Genomic DNA, 23,873 nt, shown 5'->3' with positions numbered 1-23,873 from the left:
ATATATATATATATATATATATATTATCAAAGAAATTCCATTTAAAATAAAATACAAAGAAAAAACAATAACTAAACCGACAAGACTAACTGAAAAATGTATTGCCTGAGAAAGAGAACCAACGAGAGTATGAGACAAAAAAGCAGGACCAAGTCTACTCGGGATTAGCCAAACATATCCCTATCTCGTAATCGGAGATAAACTCCTACAAAATCGAGGGTGAAAACAGAGACTTTATAAATGATTCTCTTAGATAATGGTTTGAGCTTATGAGGGTGACTAAATTTGATAAATGGACTAGCATGTACTCGGTCTATCTACACCATACACGCGCACCGCCCCCATCCTTTATTACGTTTTGCTTAGCTTGATTTATTTATTGTTAGTTTTCTATATGAATTCATTTATTAAAAATGGTTTTGTAACTCGTGTGTGCTAATAACCGTGCCCTAATGGCTAAAGCAGTTGTGAACCTTAATTTAATTTAATTTGTGTTTGAGGTTCTTAAACAGTTTGTACGTAATTTGTGAATATTAACATGTACATGTACTAATGAGATTGTCGAGCATCAATGTTAAATGATTTAACCATTGCATGCCTTAACTATAAAAGTAGGAAGAATGCTCTTAATCAATTACACTGAAACAAGCCTTTCATAATTTCCTCTCCTCTCAATAAATTATTTTCTTCTCTTTGTAGTCTAGTAGTAGTTTCTGGTACGTACATATTTTTGTTTGCCCGAGTCAAACTTGTTAGTGCAGTGTGCCGTTGTATTTTTGCAAGTGGACGTTACTATAATCTAGTTAGTATTAAGATACCAATGAATCGATAAATGCTTTTTATTATTAGCATATCCTTCTTCAACTCATTTCTATATATCAAACTCGTATCTCAGATTACCATAGCAGATCCTTCTTCAACCAATTTCTAACTATAAGTAATAACAACCAATAGCTATGTGTATTTGAGTTCATGTGCAGTTATCTTTTGGGTGCACAGGATTCATATGAATTGAGACGTGAGAGAGCAAGGTTTTATATCAGTATTTTAGTTGTCTATCATTTTGCGTCTCCTATTTATTTGTCTACTTTTGTAACATTTAGTTTTCATTAATATTATATTAATTTTTCCTTATATTTACAAATTGTGTACCCGCTTATTATTTGCAATATATGTAACAGTAATTTAGACCTCGACTTTTCTCAGTAACCAATTTTGTAAACATGGCAAAATGTGCTAAATAAAAGCCTTAGTTTTTGTGTGTGTGTGTGTGTGTATTTTTTTTTTCTTTTATCTTTTGTAGACGTTGATAGACTAAAAACTAATGTCCACACAACTTGTTTGATTAATATAAATGAACTTGAATTGAGTTCTATAAAATTGATGTATGTAGACGAAGGTAATGGCGTGTAAGAAACAAACAGATCATTTTGGTTCTTTGCATGCTGTTTGAGAAATCGAGACAAACAAACAAGTAACGAATCTACAATTATCGTAAGAATATAGGGAATACGATTCTCGATTAATTGACGCATCTTATATTCTGCTAATGTTTAATTTATTTTTGTAGTGTTTTTAATATATATATATATATATATATATATATATATATATATATATATATAATATGAACATGCAACAGAGGTTGCATATACATACTCACGACCCTAAGGAATGCTGATGCAAAAATAAAATAAAAATAAAAAAACTTGTACCTTGAGTTACCATCTCCAATGTACAAGTGTTTATACTTGTTCTACGAACTGAGTATTAAGGAAGCAGTCAAGGTGATCTTTATATACATACATACATATATATCTATTAAAATATAATAAGTGCAAATCCGAAATCACTGTTCACAAAGATCTACCAATTAAATTACGACATGTAAGCCAATTCCGAAATGACTGTTCACACCTGAATACAAACCGTTTTATTTATTTTTTTAATTCACCATTTTCTCTCGTCTCTTTATTTCGCGCCTCTTTCTTCTATATTTCTTTCTTCTTCGTTGCTCTTCGCCGCCAGTGAAACACTCGCCATTATTGGCTCGCGCATCATCGTCGGACATCGTCTCCGCTCCTCTTCTTGGTGAGTTCATCATCTCGACGTCGTTTATGTCTCCTCTTTATAACATGGGGTTTTCGGATTTGATATGGTTTTTGCTCGAATTTAATTTGAAAAATAGGGTTTTCAGATTTTATATAGGTTTTGCTCGATACTCTAACTTTTCGATTCGCCACTGGATCTGCTATTAGGTTTGATCTCGAAACTCTAGCTTTTCGATTCGTTCAAGTTCATTGACGTGACTGGGTAGGGTTTCGTGGAATCTGATCGTAAAAACCATGAAGCTTTGAATACAAAGTTGTGTACTGATTGGAATTGAATATAGATTGATACTGCAGAAAATTTCGGATTAAGTATATCAGTATTTCTCATTGGTTCGTGATCAACTTTGTTAAATGGTATTGTTGATGGCCATAATTTTCACTCGAAACTCCAACTTATTAATTCATTATAATCCAACGACTTGGTGTTTCTTGGCTTTTTTTTTTGGTGCAGGTCTGGGCAGTGAAATTGATTGGGCGCAAGCAAATCGAAGATGCTTTATTGGCTCCGATCGACGTGGTGGCAGATTTCAACGAGGTGGGTATTCCTTTCTTAGCTTTGGTATCAAATTCTAATTATAATCATTCAAATATTTACAAAATTGTGGTGCATCACGAGCCAAACTTGAAGCAGAGCCCAAGGAGCTTGAAAGCATGGAATTGGAAGAGCAGGTACTCCAGCCGGCAAATATGTTCCGCAGTGCCGATGCACATCCCAATGAGCCAATGGGAAATGGGAAAGGCCATGGCCTTGAATCTGCTCCGCGATGGCTTCAATGTCACTGTCTCGAACAGATCTCCTTCTAAGGTCTGCACTTTTGTTTGCCTAATATTTCCCCATTATTTTCTTTTCTTCACGGTTGATTGATTCATATTCAGCTCAAGATCGTTAAGATTCCCTATAATGAAAATACATAAGATAAATCTCGCAATCCAAATCAGTTTCATATATCCTCTATTGGTTATAGTGGAAATAGATTTTGAATTAGCTGTTCTTAATGAATGGAAGGCAAACATGAGATTCATTGATTATGTTGTGTTCAGTGTGATGAGCTTGTGGAGCACGGAGCTTCGGCAGCGAAATCCCCTGCAGAGGTGGTCAAGAAATGCACGTACACCATCGCAATGTTATCCAATCCTCGTTCTGCTCTTTCGGTTCGTGCTATTTTTTTTTACCTCTTTGTGAAAATTTCAATAATCTTCTCTTAATCTTCGAAGCTCGAATTACACAGGTAGTCTTCGATAGAGACAGCGTTCTCGAGGAGATTTGTGTCGGAAAAGGCTATATAGACGCTTCGACAGTTGATTCCGACGGTTCTACCAAGATAATCGAGGTTTGTGACCGTTAACTACAAAAAGAACTTCAATTTTGGCAGTGAACGTTTCTAAACTGGATTCAAATATATTTTGCTGGTAATGACTTCAATTAACTAGATTGTATGACAAATAGTGGAGTAGCGCATGAAGAGATGATAATTAGAAAACGTTTTCAGTGGAACTTATTATCAGGTAAAAGAAGACGCAACTATATTCGTTCCTTCTTGTACCTATTTGAAATCTGGAAACTTTCTAAATAAGGTCTATCTATATTAATTGGTAGAGTATTGTGAAGTGCAGTCATTTGAGATTGGTAAAGTAATTGAGGAGCAAAATACCGAAATCTTGTTCAGTTGCATGCAGCTTGTTGGTTGGATTTTTCTCTTCATTACTAAGTGTCGTCTTCACAGTTGATTCTCTCCCGGTATACATATGCCAATTATAATCTTCACTATTTGACGATGTAACCTCTTTAAGTGATTTTTTTTTCTTTCTGTTTTGTGGTAACCTCTGCAGAGCTTTCAATGTTCAAGCTACTTTCTCCCGTCTTTTAGACGAGATTGTGGATAACGCTGGAACCACTTATATCTTTTACAAGAACAAAAGATCTTGTTTTACTCTCCAACGACATTACTCCCTTATATCTAGCTCGCCGGTTCCGATTATCAAATTCTTCAACCTTTTCAAGTACTTGATTTTGGGGATTCTATATTTGCAATAAAACAGGGTTGCTCAAGTCTGTGTGACTTGTGTTGCTTATTCAGGTTTGATCGTGACCGGATAAAGATTTTGTCAGTTTGTGGCTTGATTAGTAAGTTATTTATAGCATTTTTCAAACGTGATTAGCTTATTTAATTAATGCCTACCAGGGTTGAATATTATTCTTTTATATTTCATGTTGCTTAAAGAACTCGCTGCAAAGTTCCTCCCAATGTTTCATGTTTTTGAGCGCCTCCGTTGTGAAATTCCATACGCATCCCATCAACCACAGAGACTGAGAATTACCGATAATGGCATCAATCATCACTTGGTTATCACTTTCAATATATTGATATATATCCACCAATAAAGAGATAATAAGTGAATACTCCAAATTAAACTTTTAACTTCCACTAAAAAAATTAGAGTTTGCCATAATAGGACCAACATATCAGGCAATGTAAATCGCCGACACTGTTTATGATTAATTAAGCCCTCTAACGTACATTTTCCATCGGAAAAAGAACCATTAGTTATAAGTTTCAAACTATCGGGATGAGATAACTACTTTAACCAAGTAGAGGGACTTGGAGCAATGTCCCTAATGATTTCATCAAAATGGATAATGTTATATTTATGTTTTAAGTGTATATTGGAGTACCTTGTCGATTGCATTGTAGATCATTTAAGTTCATAACAGTAGTGAGCCTTCCAAATCTCCTATAACACCAAGTTAATATTTAACATTACCCGCCATTCAAATAATGTACAAATTCGGGATAATTAATTCCTTAAATATATGGTGTGCAATACTGCTCGAAAAAAGTTCAAGATTCTCCTATAACACTATTTTAAAATAAATTTACCAGTTCATATCTATAGTCACCACGTGCGAAGAATATATATATATATATATATATATATATATATATTAATCTATTAAAATATAATAAGTGCAAATCCGAAATCACTGTTCATAACGTTTTTATCCAATTATAATACGACACGTAAGCTTTTTTTTTTTCTTTTCCTTTTGTTTTTTTTTGGCCCAATAACCGGACTTTTTGTTCGCTCAGTTTCTAATCGTCACAAACCAGTTTTATCTCCGTTGTCGCCATTTTGTACCCCTTCCATTTGATTACCATACTGATTCAAAGAGGAAAAAAAAAACCGTCCGTGTTGTAGAGAGAGATAGGCGGTAGACTTTGCCCGAGTTGTTTTGGTAAGTCCCCGACTTATTCTTCTTTTCTCTTCCGAATTTTAAAGTTGGAGATTTTAGGTTTGAGCTTCTCTTCTTTTGTTCTTCTAGAGGTGAGTGGTGTGAATCCGTGAGGAAGAGAAGGAAGTGCGTGTTGTTCCTCTCCATAGGTAAAGGCTAAACCTTGATTTTTGGTTAGTTTAATGCCCGATTTGGGGTTGAAAATTTGAGTTTTGTGGATTTAGTGTTTGAATCTATTAGTTAGGGTTCGGGTCTTGATTATTGAGTGTTGAATTGATTGATTCTTTGTTTGATTTCGGATTTCTTGTTGGAATTGAGGGATTCGTCTGAATTGGTTTATAAATTAGGGCCCTCTTATCCTCTGGCGACCTTGATTCAAAGGAATGTCGTGATGACTCCACCGGGCCTCCGATGACGTCCTTAATCCGGACCTCGTTTATCTGGTCACTGGTCAATCTTTGTCGTTTGCGTTTCCGGAGTATACCCAAATTCTTATATGGGTCTGACCTAATTCACACTAACTTCATGCTTCATGCTGAATAGCAACGTGGCAGTGGTCCTTGTTCTTTGTGTTGCTTCACAACCGAAATCAACACACAAATAGGTAGTCCTTTTGCTCTTTTTATTTGAAATCTGATTTATGTCTCATTTTATTCTTTAATCTCACGATTTCGTCCAACCTTTTTTTTTTCTCACTGTATATGTTTAAGAATCCATATTATTGAATCGAGATTTTCCTTTGATTTATGTCTCATTTTTCTTCCAATAGATATGTCACTTTTTCTCAGTTTTGTGTATGTTTAAGAATCCATTTTATTGAATCTAAGTTTTTCTTCGTTCATAACAGCGCGTGTTTTAATTTTTTTTATGGTATTTTAGCGATCTTCCCTAATTTGAGAAACTCTCGGTTTAATCATAATAGAAGATGACTATGGTTATTGGTCCTGTTATATCTTTTGTGTAGAATATTGTATGCATTGCTAATGCGTTTTGTGGGCTATTTTTCTTTAAAGAGACAGGATTTTTTTTTTGTTAATGAGTAAAGTTATGCATCACAGATTATAATACAAGAGTCCAGCCTAAAAAAAATTAAATTCCTTCTATCTAGACTCTAGAGTGTAGCCATCGAGCTATTCTCGAGTTTGTCTTGTCTCGGAATGATTCCTTGGATTCCGTTGTTGTTCGAATCCTAATTTTGATCATTGTTCATCGTATTCTATTGTCCATTTACCTGCTTCTTGTTCTTAACTTGCGAAGATATCTTTTGATGGTTTAATTTGACGTATTGGTTCTGTTTTCAAAGGGGAGAGAAATGATGCGGATACTACTTAATGCTGAGGCAGATCCTACATCTCAAGACGCCCAACATGGTCAAACTGCTCTTCATACAGCTGCAGTGGCTAATGATATCGAGCTGGTCATGGTATACCAGACATATCTATTTCAGAAGAATGCTATAAGTATTTCTTATTGTAACTTTTGAATGCAAGTTTCTTTCTCCTCGGTTTTCGAGACATGTCAGACCTCGAGTTTGTTATTGTTGAGCAGATTATTCTTGATGTTGGGGTTGATGTGAACATTCGGAATGAACACAATTCAGTTCCTCTTCATGTAGCATTGGCTAGAGGAGCCAAGTCATGTGCCGGGTTGCTTCAGACAGCTGGGGCAAATTATAATTTGCCGGTCTGAATTTTTAATATTCTTTCTTCATCTTGTGTAGTTTGAATTGGACTATTCCTTTTATCGATGTCTTGAAATGGGTGAATCTCAGAGTTATTTTGTTGTGAGATAAAACATGGAATTTTAGGCAGTCCTCGAATATATGCTAGGCCAATCGGCTATTTGTTTCGCTCACTTGATTAATATGATTTTCACTCGCATGTTTGTGACGCTTCTGCTCGTGTTTTTTTTCCAGGATGATGAAGGTGATAATGCTTTCCTATATAGCAGCTGAGACAGTTGAAATGACTCGCAAAAATCTTTAATGGCTTGTTAGTATGCTTCGGAATCCAGATGTCGCTGCAGAAGTAAGAAATAACAGGCAAGCACATGGATTTTATCTATTTATTTATTTATATTGTACTTGTTTCAGGGGATTCGAATTCCAGTCTGCACTATTTTTTTTCTTCCAAAAAAGCTGCACTTGGCAATTCGTACGGACATTTCTAGGTGATATCATATCACGAATTAATATATATCTATATCTAAAATAATGATCATTTCTGTTTATTTTCATTTTCATTTTCAAGCAATAAGAGCTCAACACATCAGCAAGGATTTTATTACAGTCAGAAGGCTCTCTTTCCGATTCCTCGCTTCAGGTATGAACCATCTCAACTCTCACGATTGACTTTTATGTTATCATTATCCCATGAAATCTCGAGTTTAATCAAAATTTTAACAGATATTCAATATGAAAGAGAGTTCTACTTGAAATCGAATTTCATCAATGTGAAATCTTGAGTGAATCTGGTTACTTTACTTTTACGTGGCTGCTTCTTCAATTTACCTGTCTTTCGTTATATTGTTACATCCCGTTTCGGTCGGGTCATTTACAAAGAAGATTCTGAGAGTAGAGCTCTGTTTCATGAGCTCTGCTTCGATGCCAATTTTCGCTAATCTGATGTGAGTAACTCTCTCTTCTCTCGATTGTTTGCTATTTCAGCTTAACTTGGCCGTCCGATTCCGCTCTCGTCATCTTCCAGAGAATTGTGGAGACCGGATTGACCATCGACGGGACTTGGAAGGCTCTCTGGATTCCTCGCTTCAGGAATGACTTATCTCGACTCTCACGATTGACTTTTATGTTATCATTATTTTTATTAAAGCATCCCTTAGTTTTTGGTCAAGTTAATCGCAGAACAAGAGAAAAAAAAAACGAGTTCAAACTTGGCTTCCGTTGACTTGCAATCATTTGACTAAATTCGTTCTTGTATACCCAATTTCCCAGAAGAAGTGGATTTTTATTTGTGCACTTGAGCTCGCCTGTAAGCTGACATGATGCCATGATGATTGATATATTCAATTCTCTGTTATAAATTGTCTCGAAAGTGTTTGTTTCCATGTTGAACTGTGAATAGCGAAGGTGGAGCTTCGAGTACGAGTTCTTGGAAGGTCAGGCTTTAGTTGGTTATAGCTTGGGATATTTACTTCATAACAGGGTAAAGTTTTGATCTTGAATGTGCTTTAAAGCCAACCCTCCCAGTTTACTTTGATCACTTTTTTTTTTTTAAATTTCTTTTCAAAATGGCATGTGTTTTTGCTGGGTTTGTTCAGTAATAGTATCATAAAAGGTCCAACATGCAGCTGTTTTTTTCATCTTTACACGTTAAAAGACGGAATTCAAAGACATACTAAGCATTATACTAGGAAAAATAAAACGGAGAACAAACATGAAAAATAAAAAACCAAAAACATGCATCTTGGTCGCTGGCCAGCTGGTGATCAACAGCCCGAGGGTGCCACTACTCAGTCAATATTTTTAAACAATCGGAAAATTTAATTAAGATTATGACCAAGTCTTAACTCTTTTTATGGTGATCTTGATTCTCTTCTTCTCAATCTCCTCTATTCCTTATCGAGCAACATGTTGCAGCTGCTGAAGATCAAGCTTCCTGAGTTCTGAACTAGAAAATTAGAAGAAAACTTATGCCTATCTCGGTTATAAATATTTTAATCCACATTTCAGTTAATAGCAAAGTGAAAAACTATGTTGAAATAAGCCTTATCATACATTTTAAATAAAGAAATCTAATTTTCATTTGAAGTTTTAGTGAGCACACAACTTAAACAAGAAATCAAAATTTAAGCCAAATCTTGACATGGTATAGCTCTGAACGGTATCCCCATTGATTTCGAATCAAAGTTCCACACGTGCTAAGCACGTGATTAATAAAAGTTTATTTAGAAAATACAATAGTAGTTGAACTTGGATCTTGGTATAACAATGGTACAATAAATTCGCTACTAAAAAAAATTAATTAAAGCAAAGGAAATTAAGAATTTAGCTTCACAATCGTAACTGGCATGCCAAGAAACCAAAGTTCGAGAATAGAGTTCAAATGCATCTCTAATACAATTAATTAACTTTTTGAGAAAAAAAAAAAAGAAATCAGATTTTGACCTGATTCATAGTCGGGCAACGGATCGAAGACTAATGTATACACAAAAATATCATAAGTCTCTCTCTCTCTCTCAGATTTGGTGTGTTAATTAGTTATTCATCTCTGAACAGAGTTAGTTATTTTTCAATCTTATCTTTTCTACAATTTTAACGACTCTTTGCCTCTTAACCAAGCTTCCCTGTTTATGTTTACCTTTCTATTTTTTATCGCAGGTTCTCACGGTCTAAGAGACCATCCCAAAATTTTATCATCAAACAGAAAATTTGTGTAACATGCATCCTAACGAGACCGCTCAAGGTTCTATCTCTTCTCTATTAGTTTTTCTCAAGTTTATGTTTTTCTATATTTCTTTTCTTTTTCATGTTACCTAACATTTATCTAATCGGAGGTTATCATGTTACATAAAATTTATCTAATTGAAATGGAATTAGATTTTTTTTAAAACTCAGAATTTTTATTCTATATTTCATGATTTTTTTTTTGTTTATCTTAAGTGTACAACTCAATTTTCACTGGTCATAAAGTATGATTATTTGACCAACTCAATTTGCTAGATCATTTCAGAACAAGAGATGGTCGAACCAATTTCTTTTCTTCTTTGTTCAGGTCCTATAATGTGAATTGGTATAACGTTATTTTTTTTTTGGGTGCCTTTCCTCCGTCTATAGGGATCTTCACCTATCTTTATTAGATGAACATTCTCAAGCTTCAAATCAGAGACGCAGTAAACGTCAACTTCGTCTTACATCGATGCATTGCTCAGATGATCAATTTGAGGTAAGTAGTTATTTATCTAAAAGAAATTAATTTTTTTTCCTCGTATTATAACAAGGATAAGTATTTTTTTTATTTGTTTCTCACATTTTCTGTGCGACTAGGTGGATTATTTACAGGGCACTCACAATTCTTCGAAAAGGCAGAGACAACGGTGTTCAACTTCTATGATTTTTCTCTCCCATATAGAATTTATTGGGTGTGTGTTTTATCTTTTTACACGATTTGAGTTGTGGAGGTCATGTTCCCGTTCAAGGTGTTTATCATAAGTCTCTCTCTCACTCTCTCTCAGATTTGGTGATTATTATTTCAGTTGACTTGTCTTTTCTCTTCTGGAACGTGGCTGAGTAACACTTATTTTTCATTAAAGTAGAATGAAACGTAGACTTTAATTTATGTAGTGACTGATTATTTATCATATTTGCTTATAGATTATACTGGTCAACTGTAATTTTTTTTTTCTTATTCTCGTTTTTTGATTTAGAATGATGTACATCAACTATATTTGTATACTTTGAATTGCTTATTATTTATATAAAAAATAATGACTGCTGACTTTAATAAATTCTAAATTACACACAATTCATCACGTGCGAAGCACGTATTACTATCTAGTGTATATATATATATATATATATATATATATATATATATATGTTATTTTCTTTATAGTTTTTTCTACGCGACGAGCGTGGTTGAAGAGTGGCATATTTTGAGATTACGTTTGAATAGTATTCCCTATAACTATTGATACCCTTGAAGTTATATTAATTTAATGATCGTATGTGTCTAAAACAAAATATTGATCGATCATGTACTCATTTATTCTTCAATATTAATGAAGGAAGTCCGGGGGATCTTCTATCCATGCACTCAAACCTCCTTCTATCGTTGCTCTTCTCTTTCCTCCCTATCAGAATATGAGCTCTTTATTTTCTCGTTGGAGGTGATACGAAGGCGAGATTACAACAACTGTTGTTCTAGCTTTTTATTCTTTCAACAAATTTTAAAGCAAAGTGACAAAGATTAAATAAGTTATGTTAAAATAGTGTGTCTAAAAAAATTAGTGATCGTGTTTTCATTTATTCTTTAATGAAGAAAGGTTAGGGTCTAACTCATACAAACGAAATCATTGACACAGACATAACAAACATAAGTTACAATAATGTAAACATGGCATTCAAGTACAGCACAAATAAACAATAATTCTAAAATAAAAACCTCTTCAAAGGATGATACAACATTCAACAAATTAAAAAAAAAAAAAAAAAAAAAAAAAAGAACATTCAAGTGTGAGTTATATTTTTTTGCTTTGGATGAGGAGGTTGCACAAGATTATAAGCTCGCTTGATGAGTTGCGACTTGGAATTTGATGAGCCAAGAGGTTGAGTTCCAACTCCATTGTCTTCATCTTGGAGCGGAGATCATCCAAGATATGGTCGTGTTTCTCTTTTCCAGCAAGTAGATGCAATTTACGCCAATGTAGACAAGATTGAATGCAGCGATCCAAGATTGCGAGTTCGGATTCCATCCTCTTGTGGGTCAAGCGGAGAGCCAAGTGAACTTGACATTGACATTGACCTTTCATCCACAAGATGTCTTTCTCAATTAACATCTTGTGGGTTAATAAGATGAGAGAGACGTACAATTCCGGAGTAGAAGGATTGAAGGAGCTCGCTTCTCTTTTAGAGCGAAAAGCATCGTCTGACCTCAACCACATTAATGCAACAATTTCGTCACGAGCCACTTTTGTTGAGAATGTACGATTGGCTCGCCGTCACTCTTATTTTTGTGTCTGTGTTTTTCATAACCAGTTCTTTGTTTTGTGGTTGTAGTTTCTTTCCAGTGTAGTTGCGGATGCGAATGAGGTAATTTGCGACATTCAAAATTCTGTCAACGAGCAGAGGCAGATATTGGATTTCTACACCAATCAACAAGAGGAGGTATATATGATTGTGTCTCAAAAGTCTGATCCTGAAATGGCATAGACTAACAAGTCCTGTTTCTTTCTTCACAGGGGATCAAAAGAAGTATGGTTGCAGCGAAAATGATTTCTAGTGCGACGACGACATTTTTCAACAAAGTCCATGGTCGGGCTTCCCAAGTAGACCGATTACTAGAGGAAAATCAGTATGAAAGATGTCAGCGACTAAAAAACATGGAAATGGCATTCAAGGTAAAAAACATGGAAATGGCATTCAGCGACTAAAGATGTCGGATGAAGAAGAGAAGAAGAGATTGGTGCGAGAGATGCGCGAGATTCGACACCTCACAGTCAGCGCGACCAAGGAAATGAGCGCCTTCTTAGACGCCACAGAAAATGATTGCATGGAAAACACATTCTCGGTGGCTCAACACAGGACTTTTGCGGATGATTGCATAACTCAATGGTGACGATCAAATATGCATACGAGTACTTTCAGTTGTTCAATTTCAGAAATCTGATAAATCATCTTAATTTCATTGCAGTGTGGAGAGAGTCGAGCATTCGAAACAACAATGGGGAAATATGCAGTCGTCGGTGAAGAGTGTGAACGAGAAGACTGTTGCAGAGATACAATCGACCATCGAGTAAGTTGTTTTTTTTTTTTTTGCTTTTGCTTAGCTCATGGCATGACAATGTTGTCATGTTATTCACTATTTGCTCTGATAATATTACAGAGAAAACATAAACACAAATGAGGGAAGGCGTGAAGAGTTCATTTGTACTTCTTTGAGTGTGGACTCCGAGTTTAATGCTGCAGCATCCAAAACCCTAGCAACTATCAAAGGTTAATACAGAACTTGTGTTCTCTTTCTCTATCGTGATAAATGATTACATGTATGTTCTAATTAATTTGTTTTCTGGGTGCAGATTCAGTGAAAGAAGAGCAGGAGAACAAGGAGGAAATGGAACCATATATACGTACCAAATATAGTTAATTTTTTTTAAATGCATAGTTTGTGCACGAACAAACTATGATTTCTGATTAATAAAACTATAAGCGTTCTCCCCGTCCGGGCCCGCCGACGGCATCGAGACCAAGAACGCGTGGGCCGGGCCCGTGATCCTCATCAGCTCGCAGCAGAACCCCATGTCCCGGGGCGACCTCGCCTCGGTGCAGCAGCTGAGGAGAAGCGTGTACGTCTGAAGCGACGGGTTTAGCCCGGAGAACCTCGTGAGCCGGCGGGGAAGATGAGTACATGATACAAAGAGTGCGGTAGATACAAAGGCAAATCGGCTGAGAGTTTTTGGTTGTCTTGCATATGCATCAACCCTTATAGCTCACAGAACCAAGTTTGAGCCTAGAGAACGGAGGTAGGTTTTTCTTGGTTTTCCTCCGGAGGTCAAAGGCTATAGGTTACTTGACATTGACAAGAAGGAAATTTTCATCTCTTGGGAGTGGTGTTCCATGAGCACATATTTCCTTTTGTCAACATCAGTGAACTTGATGATGTCAGTGATCCATTTAGTGATCTTTCTTTTCCTTCTCCACGGCCAGTCTATGTTGGACAATATGATGAGCCTGCTTGCACTCCTAAGGACTGTGCATCCTCATCTCAAGCAGCTGATTGTGAACCCTTTATAAGGAGTTGACAAGTACTTGAATTATTCAGCGACCTTAACATATACAACCCTCCGCCTTATTGACATTGAGAAAGAATAATATTATTATATATTGACAGAAACATGTATAATAATATGGATCACAAGAAGGCTATAGGTTACTTGACATTGACAAGAAGGAAATAGTTTTATGGCTATAGGCCCTATACTAGCCATCTTTTCTTAACCCAAGGCTTGGCCCTAAGGTTATTCGGAGACGATAAAGGTTATTCTTGATCAGTACACACTATTTCGGGGCAAAACATAAATTTTCATAATTCAATCAATGAGCTTTACTATCATGCAGGAAATTAGAGGCCGTCTCCTTGCGATTTTTGTTAATTTCATTTCATCATACCAGATATTTTTGTTAATATCAATATATTCACACTTTAATAAGAAAAGTTCAATAATCATATCTCTACCTCAGGTTGAGGAATCAAAGTCACATAGGCACACACCTCATCATATTCCTTGTTGGCATAATTATGTCAATAATTTTAAAAATGTAGGAATAATAAAAAAATAAAAATATAAGTACCCTTTTTCCAACGGTCAACGTGGTGGAGGAAATTCGGGAGAGATCTTTTATCCACGGACTCAAACCACCTTCTATCGGTGTTGCTGTTCTCTTTGCTCCCTATCAAATTATGAGCTCTTTATTTTCTTAATGATTTTATGTGTCTAAAACAAAATAGTGATTTATTCTTCAACGTCAATGAAGAAGGTCATACGAACCAAATCAAGGACATAACAAACATCAGTTATGGTAATGTAAACATGGCAGCAAGTACTGCTCAAATAAATAATAATTCTCAAATGAATACCTCCTCAAAGGATGACTACAACATTCAACAAATAAAAAATAAAATAAAAACAGAACAAGAACATTCAAGTGTGAGTTATATTTTTTTGCTTTGGAGGTTATAAGCGGTTGATGAGTTGCGACTTGGAATTTGATGAGCCAAGAGGTTGAGTTCCAACTCCAGTGTCTTGATCTTGGAGCGGAGATCATCCAAGATATGGTGGTGTTTGTCTTCTCCAGCAAGTAGTTGCAATTTTTGCCAATGTAGACGAGATTGAATGCGGCGATCCAAGATTGCGAGTTTGGATTCCATCCTCTTGTGGGTCAAGCGGAGAGCCAAGTGAGATAAGGCGTTGGGGGTCAGCTTTCGAATGATGCCTTGCGTGAGGCGCTTCTCCTTGATTTGGGCCTTGATGAGCTCAAGCTGTTGGGGTGTGAGGAACTGTGGGCCTGCCTTGACCAGCTTCTCCACGAGCCGCTTCAGCAGCACCGGCAGCATGTCCGCCTCGAACAGCTTCTCTTCCCGTTTCAACTCATTGTTTTCCTCTTCGCTGCTTATATTTCGGCTCTTGAAATTCCTCTGAGTCGCTGGCAACAGCTCGCAGAAGCCGTTGTTGAGGACGTGGTCACGTGGAATGTCGGACTCGGCGCACGCGAGGATGCTGTAGTTGGACTTGTTCCTCACGCGTAGGTAATCTGGTAGTCTGTTAGCATCTTCACAATCATGGTCATCGCTGGTTTCGGGTTGTTGGAGGTATTGTTGGAAGTGCTTGACAAGCTTGGGTTGAGACTTGAAAACCACGTGGCGGAGGTGGTCGAGGCTAGCTTCTTTGTCTGCGTTGAGGAAAGGATCGAAGGAGGCCATGTCTCGGAGGAAGGTGGCGTAGGACTTGGGTGATTCGCGCTCCAGCTTCTCCAAGAACCCACCGCACTTCTTCACCGCCCATTCCATCGCATTATCGCTCGCCATTAGATGCCTAGGTTCAAAATCAGAGTGTGTTTGCTTTTGGGCCGTGAGAGAATGCTACGTACGGGGGCTTTAAAGGGATTCGGGGGTTTAAAGGGATTCGGATTAGGAATGATATATCGTTTTTAAGGGAACCTATCTCGTGAAAATCTCGTCGATATCTCGTTTTTAATAATATCGAGTTTAAAATGTTAAAATCTCGCCAAAATACCGGTTACGAAGAGGGAAGAAGATAGATATACCGAAATAAAAAAAAAAAAAAAAAAAAAAGAGAGATGTCGCGCTGCTTCTGCAGAAGCCTCTTGAACTCATACACGTCCTTCGCTTGCGAAAGACATAGCTCGATTGGCTTCCGTATCCTTTTGCGCCAGCCACGGCGTGTCTTGAAGTAATAGAATAGGAGGAAAGAAAGAAAGAAGAAGACAAGTGGAAAAGTGCACTGGATTTTCGGGAAGAAGAAGGGTGAGGCATCAGAATTTTTTTTCTTTCTTTTGCGTGTTTTTTTTTTTGCAGAGAAGAGGCGCATCTGGATTATTCTGGAGAGTTAGAGAGCCACCATTACATTAGGTTAAATGAAAAGGAAATCTAATAAGCCCAACACATAGAAAAAAGCCCAAAAAAATAATGTTGCTTAGCCCTTTATTTATAATTAGATTTTGAGCTATATGTTACTATACATACTAATATCAACAAGTGCACGAAAATAAGTTTCTCTAACTTTGTCTTTAACATAATAAAATAATAATGAAAATAAGAGGATAAATTTAAAGGGGATGAAAAACTAATTAATTAAAAAGATATAGGTATTTTTTTTAAAAAGGGTGAGAAGATAATTAATTAAAAAGCTGTAGTAATTAATTTGTACTTTTATAATTTGGAATTGATGATGTATATGCATATATATATATATTGGGTTTTTTAAAATTAATTTTTTATAGAATTTTTGTCGATATATCACCGATATAATCGGTAGTCGGTATTGAAATTGTTATATAATATCCGTCGATACTCGATATATCTGTAAAATCAGAACCTCGGTATGGATATCGGTATCGATATTTTAAACCTTGGTTTAAAGCGTTAAAAAGGCTTTGCTGATCTAACTTCTATGGCCCAGTAGCCCAATACCTTAATGTTTATCTTGGGTCCATCACGTCAGCGCATAACCAATCAATCGTTGGCACCAAAATTGATTAAATAGTATTAATAATTATTATTACTAGTATATATGTATGTATGTATATCAGTTAGGATTAAGATTTTCTAACCTACGATCAACATTGTAAATGTGGTACACGGTTAGAGGGGTGACTTTGTTGTGTTCAGAGGACAGGAAGATGAAGAAAATAGCGCTGAGAAGAAGAAGAATGAGAGGGAAGGAAAAAGGTAGAATATGAGAAGAAAAGCACAAGAATGAAATGAAAATGAGAATTATAAAATACAATCAAAGTTAATTTATTTTTTAGGTAATTTTGCATGACGGTAATTAAAGACAATCATGAAGCAAAGTCCATGACGAACTTGCTGTATTCTTTTTCTTACAAAAACCACTATAGTGATCAAATATTGTCATCCAAACAAACGAAGTTATGAGTTTGCCACGGCAAACTTGTTAGAATTTTAAAACTTGCACAACGGTTTGTTACACAAGACTGTTATCATTACGAGCCTCTCTCCAATCCTATCATTGTGCACGGCTATTACACGAGTTAGGGGTGTTCGAATGGATCAGACCATCGGTTTTTTAAAACGTCCGTTCACTTGAAACGATTTTTATTCAATCCGGTCCGGTTTGCTTTTATAGATCAGTCCAAAACTGTCTTGTTTGATTTTAAAAATTGTGACCACATTTTTGTCCTGACCGGACATGTACTAAATTTTAGATTTGTTTATTTATAAACTAATTCTAAGACATTTAACTCTACTAATTTGGGTTGGACATCCAAATTGAACTTTTTTTACCTTGATCCATCACTAATCTTAAAAGAATGTTCCTACATTGAACTCATTCAACATCAACAGATTTTGTTTTATTTACTTTTCTTCTTCTTCTTCTTACAGATGTGTTCTATATTATAAATATAGTTACGGAACGTAACTTAATCGAAATCTTGGCGGAAATCCAGAACCCATACATCCTGGCATAATCAGTGATATTACAAGCACATCGGATGAACTCTTGAATATAATCAGAATAGTAAATGTGATGTGTAGTGCTTTGAATAACGAGATGAAAACACTACATCCTTCTCAAGTTATCTAATCTTGCCTGAAGGTCGCTATCGATGCCGCCATCGTCGGCGGTGCTGGCTGCTGCTTCAACCTGAGCCACTTTCGTCTTCGAAGCCGGTGCAGCAACGGCCGCCGATGGAGCGTTCACGAGCTGTACATACAACCCAATAAAACATTATTAATCAAACTTAGAGGACTAATTATATATTTACGATCTAATGTAGGGAGGGGGAGACAATTTCTAATATTATTACACAAGACAATTTCCAATAAGCAGTTTAATGGAGTTTATTGAGTTGACAGATTTCAAAGGCTGATTTCAAGTTTTCCTTGTTGAAGACTTTGACGACGGATAAAACGTGTTTGATTTCATATGATTTTAGAAGAACTTTTATAACGTTTTTCTATTAACAAAAAAACACCTAAAGGATGGGTATATTATTCAATAGACTTTAAAAAGTAGGTATTCATTATAACATCCCAGTTACTGCTATAATTTATCTATTTTTATATTTCTTGATCAAATTCTGGTATTGTATCCTAATGAGTAAACCTTGCTTTTAGGATTTAGAATTTTTCAACGTTGAGATGGGTATTTTCTGGAAACTAAGTAAATGGTGGGGAAATAAAGATGAAACGGCAATGGTGGGAAAAAGTACCTCTTGGTTGACATCAATGCCGATTTCGTCGAGCACCTGGTTGACAAGCTCGTCTGTCTCTTCCTCCTCCTCGTCCCCTTCCAAAGCATCGTCAATGGCGTCTGCCATGACTTCGGAGGTCAGTTCCATCTTCTCATTTTGCCTCTCAAACTCTTGCATGATCTTCTGCAGAGACGGCAAGTTCATCTGTCTGTTCATTTGCCCCATCGCCTTAGTCACACCTTTCATTGCCTCTCCCATCGCTTGGGTAGATTTCAACGTCTGATAAGAATTCAGTTTTGAGAAGAAGAAAAAAAAGGAACGTAGAAAGAGCAAGTAATACAAGAGATTTGTTGCCGTTGAAAGTAGTACCTGGATTCTAAGAGAGACTCCCTGGAGTTGCGATTTGAGCTTGTAAAACTTTTCAATCTGATGCCGAGTTCTGACAAGGTCTTTTGCCATAACTTTCACAGCTCCCTGAAACAGGACACACAACGATGTAGCTATAGATATGTTGTACATAAATGCCCACTACTTCGAAGCTCGAATTCACCGGTTAAGCAAGCCAAAGAATGAATCGAATAACATTTCTTCAAGTAGTTATAGTTATCAAATTATACCCAGATGAGAACCCAGTGGCTTTGAAGCAAGGAAGCAAGCATACAGAGAGAGATTCATTAATCGAAAAATACAAAGCTAAAGGCAAGCTGGAGCATAATATAAACAGCATACCATCTGGCCTTGCTTGGCACTTTTCTTAATCTCCATAATCAGTTTCTTCTCTTGTGTCTGCAGACCTTGCCTCTCCCTTTCTATTTCTCTGATAGATTTGTCGAGCATCCTCTTGTTTTCGCGCAGAAGTTCTGAGGCAATCTCAATCATATATATATTTAGTCTCAGTAAAAAAAATTAGTCATATAATGCTCAGCGATATGCTAACAACAATGCTAAACAAACAACTACTTCAAAAAAAAATAATAAAAGAACCAAATTAAAGACAAATTCCCACAGTTCGTATTGAAACTTTAGCATGGATGTTGATACACGAGTGAGTCTAGTGATATTGATCAAAGAGCTATAGTGTCAATACTTGAGATTGGTGTTAAGACATGGTATCTTCAGAAGAAAAAAGTTCTTAGATTTCACTCAATTCAAAGTTCAAATAAATGTATATGGAATCAATAGCTGCAAAATGAAACGAGTAAAGCAGAAATTATTTAGCTCCATTCAGAATCAGACGAACAATCTTTACAAATACCTATAATCCTTTGAACACGATTTTTTTAAGGAGATAAAAAGATGATAAATTAACCATCTCAACAATAAAAAAAAATTATTTATGTTCGATCTTCAAGTCAACTCAAGAATCGCCCCTAATTCTGAGAGCACAACGAGATACGAAACTAAAAAAAAAACGAACCTAAAATCATAGCTGTTGAATTATAAAATAAACATCGATTCATGAAATTGAGCCCGTGGAATCAAGAAACTAATCACACGGTGGGGCTTCGACACATGCACATACCTGCGGGGGTTTTCCGCTTCCCGAATAGGAAACTCATTGCGTTTCGATCGGAAAAAGGTCAGAAATTCGATACGATCGGATCCAATAAAATTATGTCTCTCTCTCTCTCTGGATTATACGAGAGCGTGTTTACAGTGACGAAATTAGATTCTTTCCAAGGAATGGATCGTCGTGGTATAACAAAGCAGCGCAACGCGGTTCGTGGGTAGAGAGGGAAAAGGAATAATCAACTAAATCACCCACCCCACCTTCACACGTGGCGCGCAATTTTGTGGGTCCCAGCTGATCGTTTTCTTAGCCCGCTTAATCTCATTTCATTTTTACTTTTTAATTTTTGTTTAAAAATATATGTCAACCAGAGAAATAGCAACAACTAAAGTTGACTTTTTGGTTGACTTCAGTTAACCATTAACCGACGGTTAAAATTAATTATTAATCGAAATTGTAAATAGTACAATTAATTACAATTAATCGTTTTAATCAAAATTGTAAATAGTGGGTAATTGTTTCAATATAGTGAGTAATTTTTTTTAACAGTATCAATTAATCTAGGTTAATTGTTTTTTATTCGGTTAATTTTAACCAATTATTTTCAATTAAAATTTAAATATAAATTTGTTCTTTAATTGAAAATTCAGCTTTAACTACAACACAAATTTAGCAAATAATTAAAGCTCAAATTATAAACATTTTGAGGCCCTAGTGGCGCGTGGACCTAGACCACGGGTGGCACTAGCGAGTAGTGTCGGTAGGGTGCCGCCGCATGCAGATGATGTCGATGCGTGGTACCGATGACGGTGTTTAAGTCTATCGGTCAAGAGTAATGTCAAAGTTCGATATTTTATTTAGTTCACAAGTACTTCTTTGTTTAAGTAGAGTGTTCTTTTTTCCGGAAATTTAAAATGACGCTACAACATTAACTCTAAATTTTTGCACCGAAATTTAGTATCTTTGTCAATTAGTGCGATTTTTTTTTAATTTTTTTTTTGCCTAAGACATTGATTTGGTGAGAAAATTCGCCAATTTCTTCTTTTCTTTTAGTATTTGAGCGCAAACATTTCTTTAATATCGGTTGACGAATAAATATCCTTTTGGTAGAAATGACACTAATAATTTGGCCTAAAAAAGGTCAGAGTGTTGATTTATCATTTGTCTTTATATATAAATATATATATATATATATATATATATATATATATATATTTGCATATTCCAGCCCTTTTAGTTGCAAGAGCTCAACAATTTGGCCCTAACGGGATAGGATTGCACGTGTAAGGTGGGATTTTGATATACCATTTTCATTATTTTCTTAATTTTATCTCCTCTTTCTATTCTTTCATATATTTTTTTTCTTTCTTTTTTATTTTTTATAAGGACCACAAAAGACATGTAAGAGTAGGCCCAACGAGAAAAAGTTCCTTTTAATATATGTATTTATCCCCCCGAATCAAGACTTTATATTCGCAATTTAGCCCAAATAATAAGGCCCGCACGTATGAGATAGAGTCTGATTAACAATTTTTTTTTTGTAGTTTTCTTCTCTTTTGCATAACATTTTTTTTATGGAATGGGCTCGACAATTTGGCCCAAAGAGGAAGGCATGCGCGTATTAAGTCACGTTATGTTCAATCTATTCAGTTTTTTTTTCTTTTCTTTTTGCATCTCTTTTTATGGACGCCACAACAAGACGCATGAGGGTGGGTCCCACTAGGAGAACTTCCTTACATATCTCCTGAATCAATAATTTTTATTCAAAGATCATTTCACCATTTTTTCCCTCTTCTAAAAAAGAGTGAGGTTGTGGTTGATAGATACACAGAGGAGTATGTTCGAGAATTTGCTCGAGACAATAGAAGCATGGCGGATGAATGTTGGTGACTTTGCAAACCAAGTTCATCAAGAGAATTGAGAGAAGCGAACCTTAGAATAATGAGTACTTCATAAACGAATGTTGATAAGCCGGAGATGAATATCACAAGGAAAATCTTGATAAGCTCTAAAATTTCTTAAGGAACAAAGAATGAGAAGAAAAAAAAAAATGTGCCCTCTTCATACATTAAACTCATATAAAAAAAACGCAAACCAATTTTGAAATCACTAGTTTCTTTAACATAAACGAGCATATAAAATATTATTAAAACCTAAAAACATTAAAATTAAAACCATAACTCAATACCTAACGCATATAGGTCTCATTAAACATAAATTATACCCAAAATAATTATTATAATTAAACTCAATACTCTTAACTCCGAATATAGCAAAATAAATAAATGTGGAAATTACCTAGATTACCTAATTTCTAACGATTTTCTTATAATACCTTTTTTGTAAGTCTTATTATGTTCTCGTGTGCATTTTCTATTGTATCACTACTTTAATTATCTCTCTTTGTCTAAAATTCGAGCTTCAATTAGCTCACCGGCACCGGCGAGAGTAGAAGGAAGATGATATTTGCGAAAACGAAAGAGAGTTCAGAGTAAATACAACCCAAGTGCTTTTCTCTCTCTAGAAACTGAACGTTTTTCTCTCTAAATTTTCCAGATCTAGATCTCAGATCTGAGGCTTCCCTTCTTCCTCCGGAGCTGTTGGTACAGGCAGTGGATCTCAGCCACTCGCCGTCCAGCGTGCGGCTCCGGGGGAGGATAGACATGGACTTCGACGAACGTGTGACGTGGTGTGTGCGACCGGAAAACCCGAGTAGACGGTTCAGCGAGGTGTCTCCGGCGACTTGGATCTGGCGGACTGTGGCGGTGGTGCGGCGTACTACGTCGGCGACGACGGTGTGGCGGCACCGATGTCGGCGTGCAGTGATTGTGCGGCGAGATTCGGAACGCTCGCATCCTCGCCCATCGTCTCAGATCCCATCTCCTCCGGCCCCCCGCCGCCCCCATCCTCCGCCAACTTCTGCCTCCGGCGATCCGGCACCCGTTCCCCGCCTCCCTCTCCACCGCCGTCCGTCGTCCCCCCAAACGCGCCGCCGCAAAGCCCGCCGTGGACATCGATGCCCGCGCCCGGCAGATGCAGACGCGGCGCCTGTGGATGTACGCTCTCTCGTTCGCGACGGTGGCCGGCTTCGTGGTGGTGGTCCTCTACAGGTGGTGCGAAGGTGTGTGTCTCTGTCGTCGTCGGTGGCACGGAGTGAGTTGTCGCTGCCTAATGTGTCTCCACCGTCAATGATCCAGCGTGGGTCCTTGTTAAAGATGGCGGGGGCTCGGCGATGGTCACCGAAAATGGCAGTGTGGGGGCTTTCTCGCTTGTTCGATTGTCTCTCGCTTTCCGCGAGCAAACACGTGATACCAAAGTTGATTTTCAATTGTATTTCTGGTTGTTTAATTTTACTGTTTTTTAAGACTTTGTTTGAGTTTGGTAATTTGTATGTTTTGTTTTATTGGAGGCGGAATAGCCGTCCTTCACTATCCTAGTGTGGATCTCCTGTTAGATTCGTGTCTATGCAGGTCGAAGAGTCATCTTCTTCATGGTCATCGGACCGCGGTCGTTTGGATCTTTCCATTAACCGTTGTGGGTTTATCGAAAGAGCCAAATGTGTGCTCGATTTTGAGTGTGTTCTTTATTCTTCCTTTTGTCGGAAGTATGCACAATATGAGCGAACATCTGTACTTAGTGTTAGATTCAATCCGATATAAGTCTGTGTCGTGTCTAAGATGTTATTCGTCTGTATCGATGGGTATTCTACCCGTTTTTTAATGAAAGCTTTGTGCAATTCTTTTTCGGGAGTTCAGAGTTTAGGCTTATTGATAGCAAACATGCCATTCTCGCGCGGGCTAGTGGGCCAGCCCAATTGCGATAGAGACGAGATCACTTTCATTTCGCTCGGCCCAACTAATGTTCACGTGGTCCCTAAATAACATGAGCCAA

At 36.7% G+C, this 23,873-nt stretch overlaps 3 protein-coding genes and 1 long non-coding RNA gene across 6 annotated transcripts; 3 read left to right on the top strand and 1 right to left on the bottom strand.

The window, feature by feature from the left end:
- Positions 1–2,659: 2,659 nt before the first annotated feature.
- LOC149400133 (glyoxylate/succinic semialdehyde reductase 1-like) lies at positions 2,660–4,414 on the top strand. 2 transcript variants are annotated; one of them, XM_089613378.1, is made up of 6 exons: positions 2,660–2,916; positions 3,153–3,263; positions 3,341–3,442; positions 3,543–3,849; positions 3,942–4,236; positions 4,334–4,414. In XM_089613378.1, exons 1-4 carry the CDS (start codon positions 2,815–2,817, stop codon positions 3,549–3,551), a joined length of 324 nt encoding a protein of 107 aa, XP_089469504.1. In that variant the 5' UTR covers positions 2,660–2,814; the 3' UTR covers positions 3,552–3,849; positions 3,942–4,236; positions 4,334–4,414. The 2 variants fall into 2 exon arrangements, with proteins under 2 accessions (XP_089469504.1, XP_089469503.1); XM_089613377.1 differs by lacking the exons at positions 3,942–4,236; positions 4,334–4,414 and having other exon boundaries at positions 3,559–3,617; positions 3,721–3,742.
- Positions 4,415–5,644: 1,230 nt separating this feature from the next.
- Positions 5,645–8,521, top strand: LOC149400132 (uncharacterized). 2 transcript variants are annotated; one of them, XM_089612808.1, is made up of 7 exons: positions 5,645–5,947; positions 6,647–6,766; positions 6,892–7,026; positions 7,259–7,370; positions 7,436–7,512; positions 7,600–7,664; positions 8,009–8,521. In XM_089612808.1, the coding sequence occupies exons 4-7, from the start codon at positions 7,357–7,359 to the stop codon at positions 8,117–8,119; spliced, it is 267 nt and encodes an 88-aa protein (XP_089468934.1). In that variant the 5' UTR covers positions 5,645–5,947; positions 6,647–6,766; positions 6,892–7,026; positions 7,259–7,356; the 3' UTR covers positions 8,120–8,521. The 2 variants fall into 2 exon arrangements, 1 of the variants encoding a protein (XP_089468934.1); XR_016296596.1 differs by lacking the exon at positions 7,436–7,512 and having other exon boundaries at positions 5,646–5,947; positions 7,259–7,384; positions 7,593–7,664.
- Positions 8,522–9,606: 1,085 nt separating this feature from the next.
- LOC149400131 (uncharacterized) lies at positions 9,607–10,472 on the top strand. Its single transcript, XR_016296802.1, has 3 exons — positions 9,607–9,764; positions 10,136–10,244; positions 10,346–10,472. It is a non-coding gene; the product is annotated as an uncharacterized LOC149400131 (long non-coding RNA).
- Positions 10,473–17,607: 7,135 nt separating this feature from the next.
- Positions 17,608–20,220, bottom strand: VPS2.1 (SNF7 family protein). The gene is made up of 5 exons (XM_089613567.1): positions 19,995–20,220; positions 19,202–19,332; positions 18,842–18,946; positions 18,491–18,751; positions 17,608–17,982 (listed from the first exon to the last, which is right to left on the bottom strand). The coding sequence occupies exons 1-5, from the start codon at positions 20,029–20,031 to the stop codon at positions 17,839–17,841; spliced, it is 678 nt and encodes a 225-aa protein (XP_089469693.1). The 5' UTR covers positions 20,032–20,220; the 3' UTR covers positions 17,608–17,838.
- Positions 20,221–23,873: the final 3,653 nt, after the last annotated feature.

Source organism: Urtica dioica, chromosome 4, assembly GCF_054948205.1.
Source record: "Urtica dioica subsp. dioica isolate 48M chromosome 4, U.dioica_male_clone48M_v1_H2, whole genome shotgun sequence".
Classification (NCBI taxonomy): Eukaryota; Viridiplantae; Streptophyta; class Magnoliopsida; order Rosales; family Urticaceae; genus Urtica; species Urtica dioica.
This window is presented reverse-complemented; position numbering and strand designations above follow the sequence as displayed.